The sequence below is a fragment of the Orcinus orca genome, chromosome 8, assembly GCF_937001465.1.
Source record: "Orcinus orca chromosome 8, mOrcOrc1.1, whole genome shotgun sequence".
Taxonomy (NCBI): Eukaryota; Metazoa; Chordata; class Mammalia; order Artiodactyla; family Delphinidae; genus Orcinus; species Orcinus orca.
Genome location: NC_064566.1, coordinates 3,184,163 through 3,202,692, shown reverse-complemented (window position 1 = coordinate 3,202,692; position 18,530 = coordinate 3,184,163). Strand labels below are relative to the sequence as shown.

The window sequence follows — 18,530 nt, the reverse complement described above, 5'->3', positions numbered from 1 at the left end:
GCCCCAGTGCCGCCACCCCCTGCCCCTTCCAGAACAGACAGCAGGTGGGGCCCCTGGACCTGCCGGGAAGGCTGAGATGGGGCCTCCCCCTGGGTGGGGAAGCTGGTACCGGAGGTCCCGACGTGCTTCTCCAGTCTCTTTCCTGCCGGGGAGTGGCTCTGGCCTGCTCCCGGCGCCCCTCCGCAGGCCTTGCTCAGCCCCAGTGTCCCCCAGCTGTGACCTCCCTCGGGAAGGAGGGTGGGCCCGAGGACCTCTCCGTTCCACGGGCCCAGGCTGCATGCCATCACAGTGACCGATGCAGGTCAGTTTGGAGCGGGAGCCCCCAGGCCCCTGTCTGCTGAGCACAGCCCTGGCCTGAGGCCGCCCACCACTCCCTGTGGGCCAGCCCGAGTCCCCTCCTAACCTCCTTTTCTGACTTGTTTCCTACTCTGGGGCAGGGGGAACGGGACCCCCCACCCCCAGTGGCAGATGGGGCACACCTCGCAAATGCCTGAGCACAGGGGGCTGGGGGGGAAGAGCCCTGCCCCCCACCCACCCTTCGGGCAGGGCTGGCGGCCGGGAGGGCACCTTTCTTCCTGGCCGTGTCGTCTGGGTCGAGATTCCTGGTCACTGTGACCACCTTGAGGACGAGGTGATTCCCTCCCTGGCGGATCATGTTCACCACCTGCCGGTGGCCGACCTTCACGACATTCTCGTCGTTAACCTGTGGAGAGAGAGGGCAGGGCGGTGAGCTAACGGGATCCCAGCGCCCAGCTGGAGGGGGGCACACGTGGGCAGGCCCCGTGGGAGCGAAGGTGCCTTGGGAAAACCGAGCAGAAGCCGCGCGACCTGGAGGGTGAGGCCGGGCCTCCTGCAGCCCAGAGCTGGTCACCGGCCGGGGCCGCTTTCTGGGAGTGAACGTCCCTGCGGCTGCTGCGAGGAAGGCAGACTGGGCTCGGAGCAGGGAGCCTCCCTTGATGGCCCAGGCCCCATCCCCTCCCAGGTGGGCCCTGGCACCTGCTGTCCGGACCCCAGCTCCTGGTGTGAGGGCCGGGCACGGAGGGCGGCACAGAGAGCGAACCCACAGGAGGTGGGGTCCATGGCGGCTCCAAGCGCTGTCTTCGAGGAAAGAAAACCGCCCTAATGATCGAGAACTGATAAGAAGCACCTGAAACCCGCCCAGGCTTGCGATCGCCAGTCCACGTTTTGCTGTACTTCCTTCTCCCGCTGTGGATTTCTTAAAAGCCGTCAAAGTGCAGGGTAGCCACAGACAGAAGAGTCAGCAGGGTTTGGTGAGGCTTCACAAATCCAGCACCCCACGTAACCAGACCCCAGCGGGCGCACCAGGTGCCCGGCTCTGACGACCAGGACCCAGGCGAGCGGGTCTGATCATCTCTGCGGGCCTCTGCCAGGCCAGCTCGGTCTGCTTCACCCCGGCTCTCCCGGGGCCCAGGAACCCCTTCAGGCCTGGATGGGCAAACCAGACGGCTGGCCACCGGGGAAGGGCAGTTCAGGAGGCTGCCTGGGAGGGGGAGATGCGCCCGGTTCCGGGCGGCAGCCGCAGTCTGTGCAGTGACTCCTAGCGGCTCTCCTGTTCACTGATTGTCTCAGAGTGTGATTAGGGAGCCAGATGAATTCAGGAAGTAAAGAAGTGCGGTGGAGAGTTGGGCCAGGAGAGGGGACGGCTGTCCCCGAGCTTGCCAGGGTGGAAGCAACGGGCCCAACTCAGCCAGACCACAGCTACCCGGGACACGCAATCCGAGGCACACGGGTCTCCCTCCCTTGCGTCTCTCCTCCCACAAGTGCGCTGAGACAGCAGTGCTCGTTCATTAATTCCAGCCACCACTCTTGCTCTGAGGGCCCTCTAAGTCCAGGAGGTACAGGGGGTGGACGGTCCGTCCCCACCCTCCGGGGGCTTACATTCTCATGGGGGAGTCGGACGGCATGGAAGTCAACGAACAATGTCAGCTCAGCTGTGCTGAGTGCCACCCGAGAAAGCAGGGCCGGCGAGAGAGGGGCAGGCGCTGTGCACAGGCATTGGGTCGTGGTGATGGGGCACCGGACAGCCGGCGCAGCCAGGGCCGGGCTCTGAGGCGAGCATGAGCCTGGCACGTTCGTGGGACAGCAAGATGGCCAGGGGCCCAGAGGGCCAGAGCAGTGTGAACCCAGCGGGGAGGAGGGGGTAGAAGAAGAGCCTGGGTTCTGAGAGGCCCAAGGCCCAATCAGCGAGGCCCTGAGTGCCAGCTGAGACCTTAGGCTTTGAGCGTGAGAGGGATGTGGCAGACTGATGTTTCAGGAGCGTCAGTCACTTGGGATGGGAGGAGGGGGTGGGGCAGAACCCGGGCTGGGAGCACGGGCTGCTTGGACCGGAGGGAGGCAGGAGGGGTGGGGAGACCCAGTCAGGTCTGGAACCATGGGACGCGGCGACGTGGGTTGTGTGGGACGGAGCTGCCCGAGGCCCTGGTGAGATGCCTGCAGCACAGACGGCCCCCGGCCGCCCACCCGTCAGGCCTCGGTGGCCAGCCCAGTGCGAGGAGGGCGGACCAAGAGGAGGACCGCATCCTGCCGCTGACGGGCGGGCCCCCGCGCTATTCGTGATGGGTCAGTGCAGGCATGGGGAGGGGCTCAAAGACCCCCCCCCAAGGACGAGCGCGACACCTGCTCCAGACGGAAGGAGCAGCTTCTCAAGCCCACAGTGGGTAGCAGCCCCTGCCACGGAGCCCACCCTGACCGTGGGCCCCTCACGCTCTTCTTTCCCCTTCCGTCCCCCCTCAGCCACACCCAACTTAAGTCCACACGCTGCTTTGCAAGTAAAGAAGCTCTGGACGAAGGCCGGCCCCCGAGCAACACGCACACCAAGGCCAGAGCTGCAGCTGCACAGGTGGCGCATCAGCAGCGACTGCATGGAGGTGGTCAGGTGGCTGTGCTGGGACGCACATGAATGCCCTCTTCCAAGAAGGCACAGAAACACCAGCAGCACAGTTCAGCCTGGAATCAGTAAAAAGCCCGTGACCAGCGAGGCGGGATGGGAACACGCAGCTCCGTCCTCCTCCCAGCACAGAGGGACGGAGAGCAAAGAGCAGAGCTGCAGTTTAGTTTCCAGCCTTCTAACAAACTGAAACTTCAGTTTAACCAGAACGGGACTGTGGAGCCAGCTACCATCCTTAAAGCAGACGCTCCACATTGCTCGTGTGGCGACAGGAACCTCGGAGACCGAGTACGTGAAATGCTTGCTGTTCCTCAGTTGCCCACTGAACTCTCATGGTCCCTCAAAAACCAAAACAACCCCAAAACACACACACACACACCCCACACTGGGCCTACAATTCTGGCATGCTGCCACCAGGAGGTGTGTGCCTTAAGCAGCCACCACGTTTACAGGTGAAGCCAAGTCCTGAAGATACGGCCTTGGAGCAGGTCCAGTTACCTGGAAGAGAGTACCATTCTCTCCACTGCGTCATTCTCACATACAGGGTGCGATTATGCAGGGAGTAAAGCACGGCCACATCCCGGCAGAGGGCAAGAATACCAGCCTGGCCACCACCTTGGTTCAGGGAACTTCTGCCTGCCTTTACACACTTTCATATCTTCCTAAATAATTCTCTAATTCCACTTAAATTGTTACTGGAAATATCAAGCTTGTATGTGTACATAGTTTAAAGAGGCAGAATTCTACAAGGCTTGTTACAAAGCCAACAGGACCTCACCACCTAGCCCCACTTCTCATTCCCAGAGCCTTCAACCAATTCTTTCTATACCCATCGCTGCACCTCTCCCCATGCTGCTACTTGATGCGTTAATTTTAGGTATCATCTGCTGACACACCACCACTGAAAATGATGGTCTAGCTCAGCGTTCTCAGCTGTGGCACTACTGCAGCTCGGGACCCATCAGCTCATTGTTCGGGCGTGCACTGCAGGTTGTTCAGCAGCATCCCTGCGTTCTACCCACCAGGTCCAGCAATCCACTCCCCCCCCAGAGTGACAAAAGGAATGTCTCTAGCCATTGCCAGTTGTCCTCTGGGAGGTCGAAGTCACCCTCAGCTGAGGCTGAGAACTACGAATTTAGCTTCTTCTTCATCCCCCGTACCACCAGTTTTCCAGGACTTCCATCCTCAGGTGATAGTGACATAGTAGTTTTAACCAGATCAACATTCAGGGTTTACGTCATGACTGTCTAACATCTGTCTACAGTTAAACCACATGGTATACTATGATTACTTTGCCTTTTCCAGTGCGTTTTGTTTTCCCTGGAGTGAAGTAATTTTCTGGTGTTTTTAGACTGGTTTAATTTTCTGTGTACTTAACAGTAATTCAAGTCCAAACACTTCCTTAATTATGTAAATCTCTTTTCAAAATCTTCAGGTACATTGGATGTCTTGTTAAGTTTGTCTTCTTGAACAAATCACTCCTGAAGACTTCTCTAACAGTGCGGGTTCAGTGTTCTCTTGGCCTGTGTCCCCCCGTTACTGTCACCCTCAGGATTCCTTCTGATTCTGTCTTGCGTTGGATCTTCTGAACCCTAGACCACATGTATGTATTTCTTTGATTCAAAACCTCATTTTTGGTAGAGGACGTTCTCCAGTAGTCTTCCAATAAAAGGAGTTTGGGAGGTGATTTTTTTTTAGACATTGTCTATTTGAAAAGGGCTTTACATGCACACTTAAATAGTAGTTTGCCTGGGTATAAAATTTGAGGTTGGAGGGTAGGTAAGGTAAAGTAAGCTCCTAAGACTAACTCTTCTGCAGGTAACAACTGTAAAGTCTGGACAGAATATAGTCCCTCATCCTCAAACCCAAACCAACAAAAACAGTTCCTTGAAAGCTCTGGAACATGAACAAAGGTAGGCAGATTTTGGGTGGGAGTGGAAAAGCGGAAGCTTTGGGCCATGGACACAGAGTGGTGTGAGTTACCTGATGCTCTGGTAGAAACCGCAGCCTTTCTGGTTTGAGAAATCAGAGGACAGAGCCCTTTGTGTCCACAGGGGCCAAAGCGAGGGGTGAATTCCAGAGAGGAGAGGGCCAGAGAAGAGTAGTTCCGTGTTCTGTGTGTACACTCTTCCCAAGTCTGTGGTTGACATCTGAACTATGTGTGCACAGGGCCAGCTCCAAATAGCTTGCAGATAAGGCTGTAAAGCACCTGAACGGATACTTGAGCAGCTGCCACAGTGGGCTAGACAGTTTGCATGTGAGTGTAACCAGGGCAGCTGTCAACTAAGGCAAAAACACCGGCACTCGAGCAAGAAGTGTAACAGAGTCTACAGTTGCCACAGCGCAACACTCACAACACTCAGGATACGATACTAACTTACCTGATGAATCCACAGGTGACCAAGGTGTTGGAATTATTAGACGAGGACTTTAAAGCAGCTATTATAACAATACTCAGCTGGGTAAAAGAAAATATACTCTTAATGCATGAAACATAGGAAATTCAGCAAAGAAAAAAACCCATGAGAAATGTTACAGCTAAAAAAAATAGAGTATCTGAAATTTAAAAAAGCACTGGATGGGTTTAATAGCAGAATGGATATGACAGTGCAAAGAGTGAACTTCAGTACAGAAACAGGACTTATCCAATATGAAGAGAGAAAAGATTTTCAGAAGTGAACACAGTGTTAAGGACTCATGGGACAATGTCAGAAGGTCTAACATAATGATAATTAGAGGCCCAGAAGGGGACAATAATCAGAGTCCCAGAAGAGAGAGAGAAAATGGGTCAGAAAATGTGATGGCCGAAAAGTTCCCCAGTTAGGTGAAGGGACACTAATGTACAGATTCAAGAAGCTCAGTGATTCCCAAGTATGATAAATACCAAGAATATCATGTCTAGGCACATTACAGTCAATCTGCTGAAAGCCAGAGAAATCTTAAAGCAGCCAGAGAAGGACATGTTACTTACACAGGAACCGTGACTTGAGCTACTGTGGACCTCACATCTGAAACCATGGAGACAAGAAGAGCCTGGAACAGCATTTTAAAACTGTAAAAGGAAAACAGTCGTCAACCTAGAATTCTGTAACCACTGAAAGTATCAAGAAGGAAGGCAAAATAAAGACCTTTGTAAACAAATGCTAACCAAGAGAATTCCCTGCCAGCAGACCTGTACTACAGATAATGCCAAAGGAAGTTCTTCAAGCTGGAGGAAAACGATGAAGGATCTTCAGAAGGCACGAAGGATGTGAGAAGTGATAAATGCCTGGGCAAAATAGAAAAGATTATGTTCATTCTCATTAAAAAATAGATACGACCGTTTTAGGCAGAAATGCTGTTGTTTGGTGGGGTTTATGAAGTGAGTAGATGCAATACCTTAGACAGATGTAGCATAAAGGAAGGCAGGGTGAGGCGGGTAGACCTGCGCGGCTGCCAAGCTTTCATACTTGGCGTGAAGTGTGCAGTGTGAATTCCAAGTGGACGGAAGAGTCAAGGATGTGTCCTGTCATCCTAGGGCCACCGCTAAAGAGAATGTAAAGAACTACAGCTAAAGCAGATAAAATGGAGTTCTAAAAATAGATAATCCAAAATACAGCAGAAAAGGGAGAACAGAGGAAGTCTGAAGAGAAACAAACCGAGCTGGCACACCTGTGCCGAGCAGCGTCAGTAACTAAATTAACGGGCTAAAGCTCCAGTTGAAAAGCGGAAGCGATGAAAACAGATTTAAAAGAAGACCGAAATGTGCTGTGTGTGCACTTGACACAGAGAGACTGAAAGTAAATCAGTGGGAAAAGGATTTCCCGTAGATGGAGTGGCTGTATTAATATCTGACGATAATAGACTCTATCCACTTTGCAAAAAGTTAAACGTGGGAGTTAGGATCCAGAAACTCCACTCCAGGTATACTCCCAAGAGGACTGAAAACATGTGCGCACACAAATACCTTTACCCAGAAGTTCATAGCGGCATTCTTCATAGTAGCCAAAAACGGGGCTGGAGGAATGAGCCCCTTGATGGGCATGAGGTTCCTTTCTGGAGTGACAAAGTGTTCCAAAGTTAGACTAGTGATGGTTGCACAACCGTGAATATATTAAAATCCACTGGACTGTGTAATTCAAGAGCTTGAAACTTTACGGTATGTAATCTATGTATCAACAGAGCTGGAAAAAAACAGACTTAAGGAAAAGAGCAAAAGAAATAAAATGGGGTATTTCATAACGATACAAGAGGTCATTCATAAGGAGGACATAACGGTCATAAACATTTATGCAGCTAATAACAGAGCCTCAACATAATGAAGCCAGATTTGACAGAATTAAAGAAATAGGCAACTCTGCAAACGTAGCAGGAAATTTTAATGCCCCTGTCTCAAATTGATGAAACAGCTAGACGGAGAAGGAACATATTTCCCTTGGTCCAGGTTTTCTGAAATTTGCTGATATGCCTCGGTGTGTCTCTGTTTTCATCTCTTATACTGGGTACTCATGAATCCCTTTCCATCAGGAAACTTGCATTCCTCCATTCTAGAAAGTTTCCTTCAGTTATTTCCTGAACATTTCTTTCATTCTCTCTCCTCTCTCCCTCTCTCTCAAAAAATTTTGGCCTCACTGCGCAGCATGCAGCATCTTAGTTCCTCAACCAGGGATCAAACCAGCGCCCCCTGCAGTGGAAGCACGGAGTTTTAACCACTGGACCGCCAAAGAAGTCCCTCATTTTCTCTTTGAGGTACACTTATTTAGCACATGGTGGACCTTCTGGACTGGCCCTCTAATTATCTTTCCTCTCCAACTTTCCACATCTCTTTCTGGGAGATTCTTTTCAATTTATCTTTCAATCTATCAAAATGTTCATATCTGCTATATTTTCAATTTCAAGAGCTCTTATTTTGTTCTCTGTTAGTTTAAAAAAGAGCATTTTGTCCTTATTGCAAGGATGCAATATCTTCTTTTATCTCACTGATATTAACAGTGTCTTTTCATAATCGTACTCTCCCTGCATAGTCTGTTTCCTTTTTTTCCTCCATAGTATGTTTATTTTGGGCTTTCTCTTTCATCAATGTCATATTTAAGGAAGACCCCTAAAGAGCTGATTTCTATCCCAGCCAGTTATTTTGTGAATGCTGACAAACTGATCCTAAACTTTATATGGAAAGGCAAAAGACCCAAAATAGCTAATGCAGTATTGAAGACGTACAAAGTCAGGTGCCTGACATTGCCTGACCTCAAGACTTACTACAGAACTTCACCAATCAGGTATTGGTGAAAGAATAGACAAACAGATCAGCGGAATAGAACAGATGGCCCAGAAATAGACCCACACAAATCCAGTAGCTGATCTTTGACAAAGGAGCAAAGGCAATTCAATGGACAAAAGATAATCTTTTCAGCAATGGTGCTGGAACAATGGGGACAGCCACATGCAAAAAAAAAAAAAAAAAAAAAAAAAGGAAACTAGACACAGACCTTACACCTGTCACAAAAATTAACCCCAAATGGGTCACAGACCTAAAGGTAAAACACAAGATTATAAGATAATATAAAAGGAAGTCTAGGTGACCTTGAGTTTAGCAATGACTTCTCAGATAAAACACCAGAAGCACTATTCATAAAAGAAAAAATTGATAAACAGTCCATTAAAATGAAAACCTGCTCAGCAAAATACACTGTCGAGAATGAGAAGACGATCCACAGATGGGGAGAGAAGTTTTGCAAAACACGAATCAGATAAAGGACCAGCGTCCAAAATACCCAAAGAACTCTTAAAACAATGAGAAAACAACCAACCCAAATAAAAATTGGGCAAAAGATCTGGCTATCTCACCAAAAAAGATATACAGATGATCAATATCCTATGTCATTAGGGAAACGCAAGTTAAAACAACAACGAGATACCACTATGCACCTTAGAGTAGCCAAAATCCAGAGCCCTGACACCACCAAATGCTGGCAAGGACGTGGAGCCCCAGGAACTCTCATTCGCTGCTGGTGGAAGCGCTAAAACGGTACAGCCACGTGGTAGACGGTCTGGCAGCTTCTTACAAAACTGAACATACCGTTTCCGTGTGACTCAGCCCTCAGGCTCCTCGGTGATCGTTCACCCCAGTAAGCGAAAACCTGTGTCCACGCAAAACCCTGCACGTGCATGTTTATAGCGCCTGTACTCATAATGGCCAAAACGTGGACACAACCAAGATGTCTTTCAGTAGGTGAGTGGATGAACTGTGATACGTCCAGACGACGGGACTGTTATTCAGTGATAAAAAGAAGCGGACTGTCAAGCCACAGAAGGACATGGGGGAACCTTAAGTGCACCTTGCTAAGTGAAAGAAGCCCATCTGAAAAGGACACACATCGTATGAGGCCAACTACATGATACTCTGGACAAAGCAAAACTGCAGAGACCATAAAAAGATCAGCGGTTCCCGGGGGTTGGGGGGAGGGAGGGAGGAGCAGGTGGAGCACAGGAGATTTTTAGAGCCACGAAAGTATTATTCTGTATGCTACTGAAATGGGGGTAGGTGACATTATACATCTGTCCAAATCCACAGAGTGCGCAATGCAAAGAGGGAGCCCTAATGGAGACTGGACCTCACTTCATAACAATGTATCAGCATTGTATAATACCAGTAGTGGTTCATCAGTTGTAAAATACGGAAATGGGTAGGTGGGGAGGGGTAAGGGAGTATGTGGGAACTCTTGTACTTTTCACTTTATTTTTTTTCCTGTAAATTAAAACTATCAGAAAAAGAAGTCTATTAATTAAAAAAGAAGCTCATTTCTACAGTCTTTTATTATGGAAAATTGTCCCACAAATAACCAAGAGCAGAGAGACCATTATTCTGGACCACCGCGGCCTTGTCCGCCAGCGCCAGCATCGACGACGGGCTGGAGCAGTTCCAGTGCCTCTACGCGCCCCGCCGCCCCGCCCCGCCCCGCCCCGCCCCCGCCATGGAGCAAGTCCCAGCCCCCTCTCGCCCTGCCTGAAAGCAATCCAGGCCGCTTTGTGTTAAAAGACAGTCTCACACTAAAAGCACAGCCGCAATACCACGATCACACCTGCAAGGTAACTCTCAATCCTCATATCACCAGGTACTCCAGCAGGCTGGAGTTTCCCTGACTGCCTCGTAACTGTCCCCAAGTATACAGCTGGTTCGCTGGAATCAGGAGCTGAACACAAGCCGCACGTTGTGTCTGTTGGCATGGGTCTTTTCTACTCTGTGGGGTTCCCCATTCCTTTTTTTTTTTTTTTTTTTTTTTGCGGTACGCGGGCCTCTCACTGTCGCGGCCTCTCCCGTTGTGGAGCACAGGCTCCGGACGCGCAGGCTCAGCGGCCATGGCTCACGGGCCCAGCCACTCCACGGCATGTGGGATCCTCCCGGACCGGGGCACGAACCCGTGTCCCTTGCATCGGCAGGTGGACTCACAACCACTGCACCACCAGGGAAGTCCCCAAACTTTTAATTTTTAGAACGGTTTTAGATTTACAGAAAAATTGTGAAGATAGCATGGGGAATTCCCATATGCCTGCCTCCAGTCTCCCCTATTACGAACACGTTACATTAAGACGGTACATTTGCCATAATCAATGAACCAATGTTGACACACTGTTACTAACTAAAGCCCACGTTTTATTCAGATTTCCTTAATTTTTACCCAGTGTCCTTTTCTGCCCCAGGACGACACATGACGTTTAGGCTCCTCTGGGCTGTGACAGCTCAGACTTTCCTCGTTTTTGATGACCTTGACGGTTTTGAGTACCCGTCAGGTGTCTTGTGTACTATCCTGTCTACTGGGGACTTTCCCCAAGATGGGGAGGAAGTGCCTTCTCATCCCATCACATCAGGCACACGGCTGGTCCCTGCGCTGGTGCACGTGCTCACCTGGCTGAGGGGTGCTTGTCAGGTTGTCCCCTGTGAAGCTAGTGTCTCTCCTCCTTCCCACCTGGTCCTCTTTGGAAGGAAGTCACCGTGCACAGCCACCCCCGAGGGGTGGGCAGTTAAGGCCGTCTCTTTGAGGGCTGACTTTCCACATCAGTTTTAGGGATTCTTCTGCAGGAAGAGTTGTCTCTTCTTGTGTATTATTCCGTGGTTCGTTTCTGTCAGCAGGACTTGTGGATTAGCACCCAGTACTGCTTTACCTGGTCACTCAGATTGCTCCAGCTCGTGCCGTCGGGAGCTGCTGTGTCCCTGAGGCCTGCCTCCTTCCTGTGTTTTTCCACCATTTCCTTTCTTTCTGGCCCCGCAAGAGGCCCTGGGCTCCTGTTCCTTTTTATGCTCCACTATCCCACATGTGCTCAGTGGGGCCCCTTCACAGCCACTCCTGAGACCTTTTTATGTGACTGTGAACGTCTTCAATACCGTCCGTGCTTGCTGGTGACACAATGTGTTCAAGGCTCTTTGTGAATTTATAGATAATTTTAGCTGACATTTAGAATAGCAGGGGTTTTCCTTCTTTGATTTTATATCTGTATCCCTTTCTCTGTGCTAAAAATCTGGGTTCCTAATGACTGACATTAAGGTAATGACTTCTTTTTTTATTTTTTTTGCGGTACGCGGGCCTCTCACTGTTGTGGCCTCTCCCGCGCCGCGGAGCACAGGCTCTGGACGCGCAGGCTCAGCGGCCACGGCTCACGGGCCCAGCCGCTCCGCGGCATGTGGGATCCTCCCGGACCGGGGCACGAACCCGTGTCCCCTGCATCGGCAGGCGGACTCTCAACCACTGCGCCACCAGAGAAGCCCGGTAATGACTTATTTTCTTGCCCTGTTATCTGTTTGTCTTTCTGTCTGTCCGTCCGCCCATCCATCCATCCATCTATCACCTATCTGTCCATCTACCACCTGTCTATTATCTATCCATCTACCTGTCATTTATCTATCTTCTATCATATCTATCATTACAATCATCAGATAGTTTCAGGCTAACAATATCATTATCGTTACTAACAATATAATTACTGAAAAGAGCTTAAGATTTCAGTGTGCGGCGATACACGAACTGTCACTTGAAATAATTTCTCCGTTAATGCCCTTAGTTTAATTTGTGGTTATGTTCATTTCTATTATTTTGGTTTTGATTTTTTAAATGTCGATTTAGTTGTGAAGTATTCACCCAATTTCATAATCTAATCTACAACAATTTGTATTCAGAAGTCTTTTCTTTCTCTTCGTGTGCTCTGCCCCCAAGGCAACGTTAAATTAAAAAACATCTGTGTGTGTGGATCATCCTTCCATTAAAAAGAAGAAACGAGAAAATACCTGTGTGTGCCTGTATACGTGTGTCCATGCACATGCATGTGTATGCACATGCGCTTGCATGGGTGTGTACACGTGTGTGTCTGCTCCCCTTCTGACCACACTTCTCTCGCCCTTGCCTCTTCCTGACAACGAGCCCTGGAGGCAGTGCCGGGCGGCGCGCAGAGACGCTCTGATCCCTGCCAGCACTTCGGTTCTCCGCTGGGAGGAATCCCTGGGGTTCCTTCATCTGACGGGGCCCCATGTGACCTCCGTCTCCAGAGGACCCGGGTGCTGCCAGCCCTTGGCCTGCGGGGGTCCCGCGGGGCAGTTCCACCTCAGCTCGCTCTCCCCACTGCAGTCCAGGAGCGTACACTCTGGGGTCTCTAAGTCTGCGTGCCATCAGGCTTCCAAAATCCTGTTTCAGCCCCTTGCCTTGGGTGGTTTACACTTCAGAAGGCAGTGCAGGTGCGGCCCTCAGCAGCTGTCTAACTGGTCGTCGCCAATCAGGTCCCTGAAAACCCCTCTACGGGGAAAGGTGCACGTGGGACACAACTCATAAGGCGCCAGCGGGCAGACTCCCCCACTGCGGTTGGGCCGTTGCCCTCCCCGAGGGCAGCCACCGCGAGCCACGTCTTGCGTGTCCTTTGCGGGGGTGTGTGAGCATGTGCAGGAGTTCGGGGCATAATTAATTCCTAGCTTGCCTCAAACCACGGGTTATTCAAACCCCGATCTTGTTTCCTCTTGATTAGAACGCGGTCCCTCCAGACCTGGGCCCCTCCCCTGCTCAGGCTCCGATGCAGGCTGGCCAGCCACCTGCTGTGTGCCGTTCCCTCAGCTGTACCACTGTGGTGGGACTGGGAGAGGGGAGGGAGAAAGGCGCCATCCCCTCCTGCAGGGTAACTGTCTGCTTTACCCGACCGGGCGGATCACTCCTGGGACCACTTCGAGAGAAGAGGAGGGGCCCCCAGGCGGGTCAGGAGCTGGGGCCCCAAATGCCGTGGCCCGCCTCCCAGCAGCCACAGTTGCTCCTGGCAACGTCACACCCCCTTTAAAGACGCTGCACGCAAGGCCCCACGTGGGGGGCAGAGGCTTCCTGTACCGGCGAGCCCAAGGACCCAGCATCCCGGCGTGGGCTCCAGCCGGCCGCTTCCTTCCTGCCCTCGCCGAGCAGCGAGGCACGTGGCAGTGCCGTGGGCGTGTGTCTGTGTTCACTCAGGCTGGCGTGTGGCTCTGCACGCGTGGAGGGCCTGTCCTGAGCTGAGCTTCACACCTCAGCGTGCAGCGTGGTGGCGGGGGCCGTTACAGGTACAGATTCCCAGCACCGCACAGCAGCAGGCGCCCAACAAATATTTGGGAGGGTGGGAAAACACTGGGGGTCGGAACGCCGGGTTCGGGTTCCAGCTTCCTGTTTTCCAAGCGAGACAGTGATGCTGGATGGGGCTTCGAGACCAGGAGCTCCGGCGGCAGCACCGGGAGAGCGAGTCCCACCCGTCTCCACGAGGACACGATGTGGGTGGGTGTGTGACATCAGTGTCGGCAAAGCTGAGGCTCGGCTCTTCCAGGAAAGGGTCCCCCCCCCCCCCCGACACCCCTAAATGGCTTCTTCCACGGGACGCTCGCAGGCCAGCCTTTCTCATTCGGGCAGGCTTTGTCTCCAGCCGTTTCTCCTTCTCGGCTGTTCTACCTGTGTCCCCCTCTGCCGGCATCCAGACGTTCATCACTTCCTGTGTCGGAGGCAAAGCTGGGGCTGAGCTGGGCATGGGTCGGGGGCTTTGGGGGCTCTCAGCCCATTATGCTGTCTTCCTCCAGGTGAACATCCAGCATTTGAGGGCAAGGCAGTGGAGGGGTGTTGGACGGAGGCCGAGTGGGGAAGCAGGCTGCCCTTTTATCACGGTGCCCTTCATCCCCGCTGCTCAGGGAGGCACGGGGGCAGCTCCAAGGCCCACATGAGGCGCGAGGACCCAGAGGCCCAGGCGTGGTTCCTGGAACACGGAGGGGCCAGGCCGTCTCCGCAGCGTTGCTAGCAACCCAAACCCAGAGCGAACATGAAGTGAGCACCTGTGGAGCGTCCCTGTGCTGGGGACTTGCCACGGTTATGTCACTGGATCCCGCGGGCAGTACGCCAGCAGCCCACACGCACGGCCCGGCCTCAAGGCTATGCCGGGTCTGACTCTGCCGAAACACGGCCGCAGAGCCAACCAACCCGACATCCCACGAAGCGTCTCGCTGCCCCTGCACGGGTGACATCGTGGGGCTTGGGTCTGGTGAGCAGGAAGCAGCAAGTGCTCCCGACGCCTTACAAACAGGAGGGAGGGAGGTGAACCCCACAGAAACGCAGGGGCTGTCGGCTCTGAGACGCTCTGGGCCTCCGTGGTCTGAACGCGTTAGGACTCCACACACGCGGGCACGCACGAGGCCCGGCAGCCCGTCTGGAGGCAGCGTGTGCCACGTTTGAGCGTGTGTTCCCCACATGCCTCCAAAGCCCTCTGTGAGGCTGCCGCTGAGTGGGGACCAGGGTGGGAGTGTGGACAGCCTGCAGCGAGTCCCAGGCTGCAGGGCAGGCCCCTCGGCCACGTGGCCGCACTGTTCGGGGTTTCCAGTGATGCTGAGAGCAGGCCCCATGACAACGGGGATGCTGGGTGGACCGTCCCTAGAGCACAGAGGGGGTCCCGGCGCAGAGCCCGGGCGCCACGGAGCAGACCGACACCCTTCTCTGCAGATGACTCTTCTCCTTCTGAGAAGCACCCACTGGCTCACTAGGGGCCTTGAGGGGTTGAGGCCAGAGCGGTGGTACCACCCGCTAAGGCTCACTTGGCGGAGGCGGTGGTGCAGCCGTTTCATCAGACGCCTCGATTAGTTCTGTGCCGGCCCCAAACCCGGGACCCCTCCTCTGTCTGGCCCGGCTTCCTCCAGCACGGCCCGGGGGCCTGCAGCCTTGGTCTGGGCACATCTGGCCCTTGACCCACACACCTCCCTCCACTGTCCAGGCTCTCCAGAAAGTTCCACCACCGCCCCCAGGACCCCTCGACTTAAGCCTCCCAAAGAGGGTGCGGGTGCCCTGCCTGACTGCAGACTTCGGTGACCCCTACTGGGGACGGGCAGGTGCTGACGCTGGCCCCTTCCTCTGGGGCAGCCGCTGCCACCGCCTGGAGCTCATTCCGGAACAGCCCCCGTGGGTCCCGGGAAGGGTGTGGGCTCAGGTGGGCCTAACTCAGGCTGGGGAATCCTAAAGTGGTTGACTTCCCGGTGTGTTTAAAATAATCGTTTTGCTCTTAACTCGGAAGGGCAATCGCTAGAAAAGGCCCTCCAGCTGCCTTGCGCACGGCACCGACGTGTGTAATTAAGAGTCGGCTGGGGCTGGCGAGGGGGCGCTGCTCCCTGGAGGCCCCGTGGCGGCAGCGAGCAGAACAGGGGCCGCCTGCGCCCCACGGCCGGTGACTGAGACATGAGATCACAGAGGAGGGGAAGCCGGTGACACGTGGCTGAGCCTGGTGCGGTCGGACGTGCCCAGGCCTCCAGGAGCGACCAGGCTCCTGGGCAAGCCGCCCCTCCTCTGACGGCCCGTGGGGACAGTGGCTGTACCCAGGGCGAGGCCGGGCGGCCAAGGGCACAGGGCCTCCCGGAGCCTCAGCTTCCTCGTGCAGAAGGGGACGACGGCGGAGCCTCGGGGAGCCATCCGTGGGTCAGGAGCTGCCCCACCAGGCTTGACGGCAGTTCAGCACCTGGGCAGGTTCCCCGGAAACCTTGAGTCTCCTGCGGGGGGGTCACAAGGAGGCCGGCAGGGCCTCGAGCTGCGTGCCTGGCCTTGTGGCTCCCTGTCTGTGCTGGCGCTGGACGGGCTGGGAGAACTGGCCTGTGCCCCCCAGACCTCCAGGACCAGCTGAGCCCACTCCGGGTGGTGGGGGGCAGCCCTCAGAATCCAGGCCCCTCCCCCTCCACGGGTCGGGCCGAGCCCCACGGCTGAAGCCCACGGTGCAGGTGTCCGCCCGCCAGCGCCACCTGCCCAGTCCCAGGGTGGGTGCCCAGCACAGGGGGAAAAGCCTGGCTGGCCTCACAGCAGCCCCTGGGCCCCAGACCTGGCATCTCAGAGTCAAGCAATCTGAGCTCCAAGGCGGCCCCCCGACCCTGCAGGTCACGCTAGAACATAATAACAGCGCCTACTGTGAGCCAACCTGGGGCTAGCATGACGTTGAATCCTCCGGACAGCTTGGTCAGCAGACGCTATTATTATCCCCATTTTATAGATGGGGGACCGGGGCCCAGAGAAGGTGAGCAGTTTGCCCAAAGCCACAGCGCCTGTAGTGGTGGCCGTGAGCACACAGTGGAACCAGGTGGTCAGGTACACGCCTAGGAGTGGAATTGCTGGGTCATACGGTGATTCTGAGTTTAACTTCTGAGCACCTTCCAAACTGCCCCCCAGCAGCTGCACCATTTGGCATCCCCACCAGCTGTGGACGAGGGTTCCGGTTTCCCTGCAGTAACGCCTCTTACCTTTTGCTCAGACATCCTGTTGGTGAGCGGTGGCATCTCACTGTGGTTTGCTTTGGAGTTCCCTAATGACTAATGATGTTGAGCGTATATAAGCCTTTTATATCAAGTATTTGTATCCGCAACATTGGAGCAGTGGAGTTTTGGGGTTAAAGTTCACGCAAACGGGCCTCCCTGGTGGCGCAGTGGTTAAGAATCCGCCTACCAATGCAGGGGACACGGGTTCGAGCCCTGGTCCGGGAAGATCCCACATGCCGTGGAGCAACTAAGCCCGTGCGCCACAGCTACTGAGCCTGCACTCTAGAGCCCGTGAGCCACAACTACTGAGCCCTCGTGGCACAACTGCTGAGCCCACGTGCCTAGAGCCCGTGCTCTGCAATAAGAGAAGTCACTGCAATGAGAAGCCTGCGCACCGCAACGAAGAGCAGCCCCGACTTACCACGACTAGAGAAAGCCCGCGCGCAGCAACGAAGACCCAATGCAGCCAAAAATAAATAACAACCAAAAAAAAGTTCACGCAAACGTTTCCAGTTTCCGGGCCAGAGACACACGCTCAGGACCTAGCACACCTGTCCTTCCATCAGTGACTCACCCGTCACCTGGTCTTAAGTACGTCCATGGGGCACGGCTGGACTTCATACCAAAAGGAAAAGGCTTGGTGGGGATGCAAAATGGGGTAGCCGCTGTGGAGAACAGTGTAGTGGTTGTTCAAAAACTTACACACAGGGGACTTCCCTGGCGGTCCAGGGGTTAAGACTCCACACCTCCAATGCAGGGGGCACTGGTTCGATCCCTGATTGGGGAACTAAGAACCTACATGCTGCGTGGCGTGGCCAAAAAACCCCCAAACCAACAAAAAAAACTTAAAACATAGAATTTCCGTACGATCCAGCAATCCCACTCCTGGGTATGTGCCCAACAGAACTGAAAGCAGGAACTTGAACAGATACCTGTGTGCGACATTCACGGTGGCACCATTCACAACAGCTAAACCGTGGAAACGCCCAAGGGTCCATGGATGGATGAACAAAGTGTGGCCCACATACAAGGGACTGTCACTCAGCCTGAAAAAGGGAGGAAGTTCTGACACCTGCCACACGCGGATGAACCTCGAGGACGTGCTGCTCAGTGAAAGTAGCCAGACAGTGAAAAGATCGATGCTGCGCGACTCCACTCATAAGAGGACCTGGAGTCGCCACCTAGACACAGGCGGGTGGTGGGGGCCGGGGCTGGGGCAGGGGAGGGGGTGAGTGTTTCATGGGGACAGAGCTTCAGTTCGGGACAATGGAAAGTTTGGAGATGGTCGCACATTATGAATGTGCTTATTAATGCCACTCAACTACACACTTAAAAATGGTTAGGACGGTAAATTCCATATTATGTGTATTTGCCACAGTTAAAAATAATTTTTTTTTTTTTTTTTTTAAAAAAGGGAAAGGAACAACCTGAGGTCCAGGAACCCAGTCCTGGTTCCATGCCCACCCACTGGTCTCTGGGAGCCGCTCTCTGGGCCACGGTGGGTCACTTCACGGGGTCCCAGAGGACCAAGTAAATGCCCACAAAATGCTGGCCCCAGCCTGGGGCAGGGGCACGCACAGTCAACGGGGTGAGTGGTGGCTGACTTCCCGTGAATGGACGCACTTTCCCGACAGTGGGAGGGCTGGGGCCACTTGGAGGGCAGGCCAGGGTCCCGTGGAATGGAGCACAGCTTTCGGGATGAACACGAGGCCAAGATCCCACCCACGTCCCCCAGGCCCTGCCGTGGGGCCGTGGATGCTGTGCTGCAGCTCTGCGCCTCCACCTGCAGGGGCCAGAAGCGCCTCCTGGCTGGTATGGGGCTCAGGTGAGAGCTCGGAAGGGGCTGAGCCCCAGGGAGGCCCGCCTGCACGTCACCTGGGG

The 18,530-nt window shown here is 54.0% G+C and overlaps 1 protein-coding gene across 7 annotated transcripts in view; it reads right to left on the bottom strand.

Annotated features, from left to right (window-relative positions):
- Positions 1-18,530, bottom strand: part of SHANK2 (SH3 and multiple ankyrin repeat domains 2) — a 559,408-nt gene that overhangs the window by 26,565 nt on the left and 514,313 nt on the right. For all 7 annotated transcript variants that reach the window (XM_049713021.1, XM_049713018.1, XM_049713020.1 and 4 more), the window contains one exon: positions 568-703. In XM_049713021.1, the coding sequence (XP_049568978.1) occupies positions 568-703 (136 nt within the window). The remainder of the gene's footprint in view (positions 1-567; positions 704-18,530) is intronic.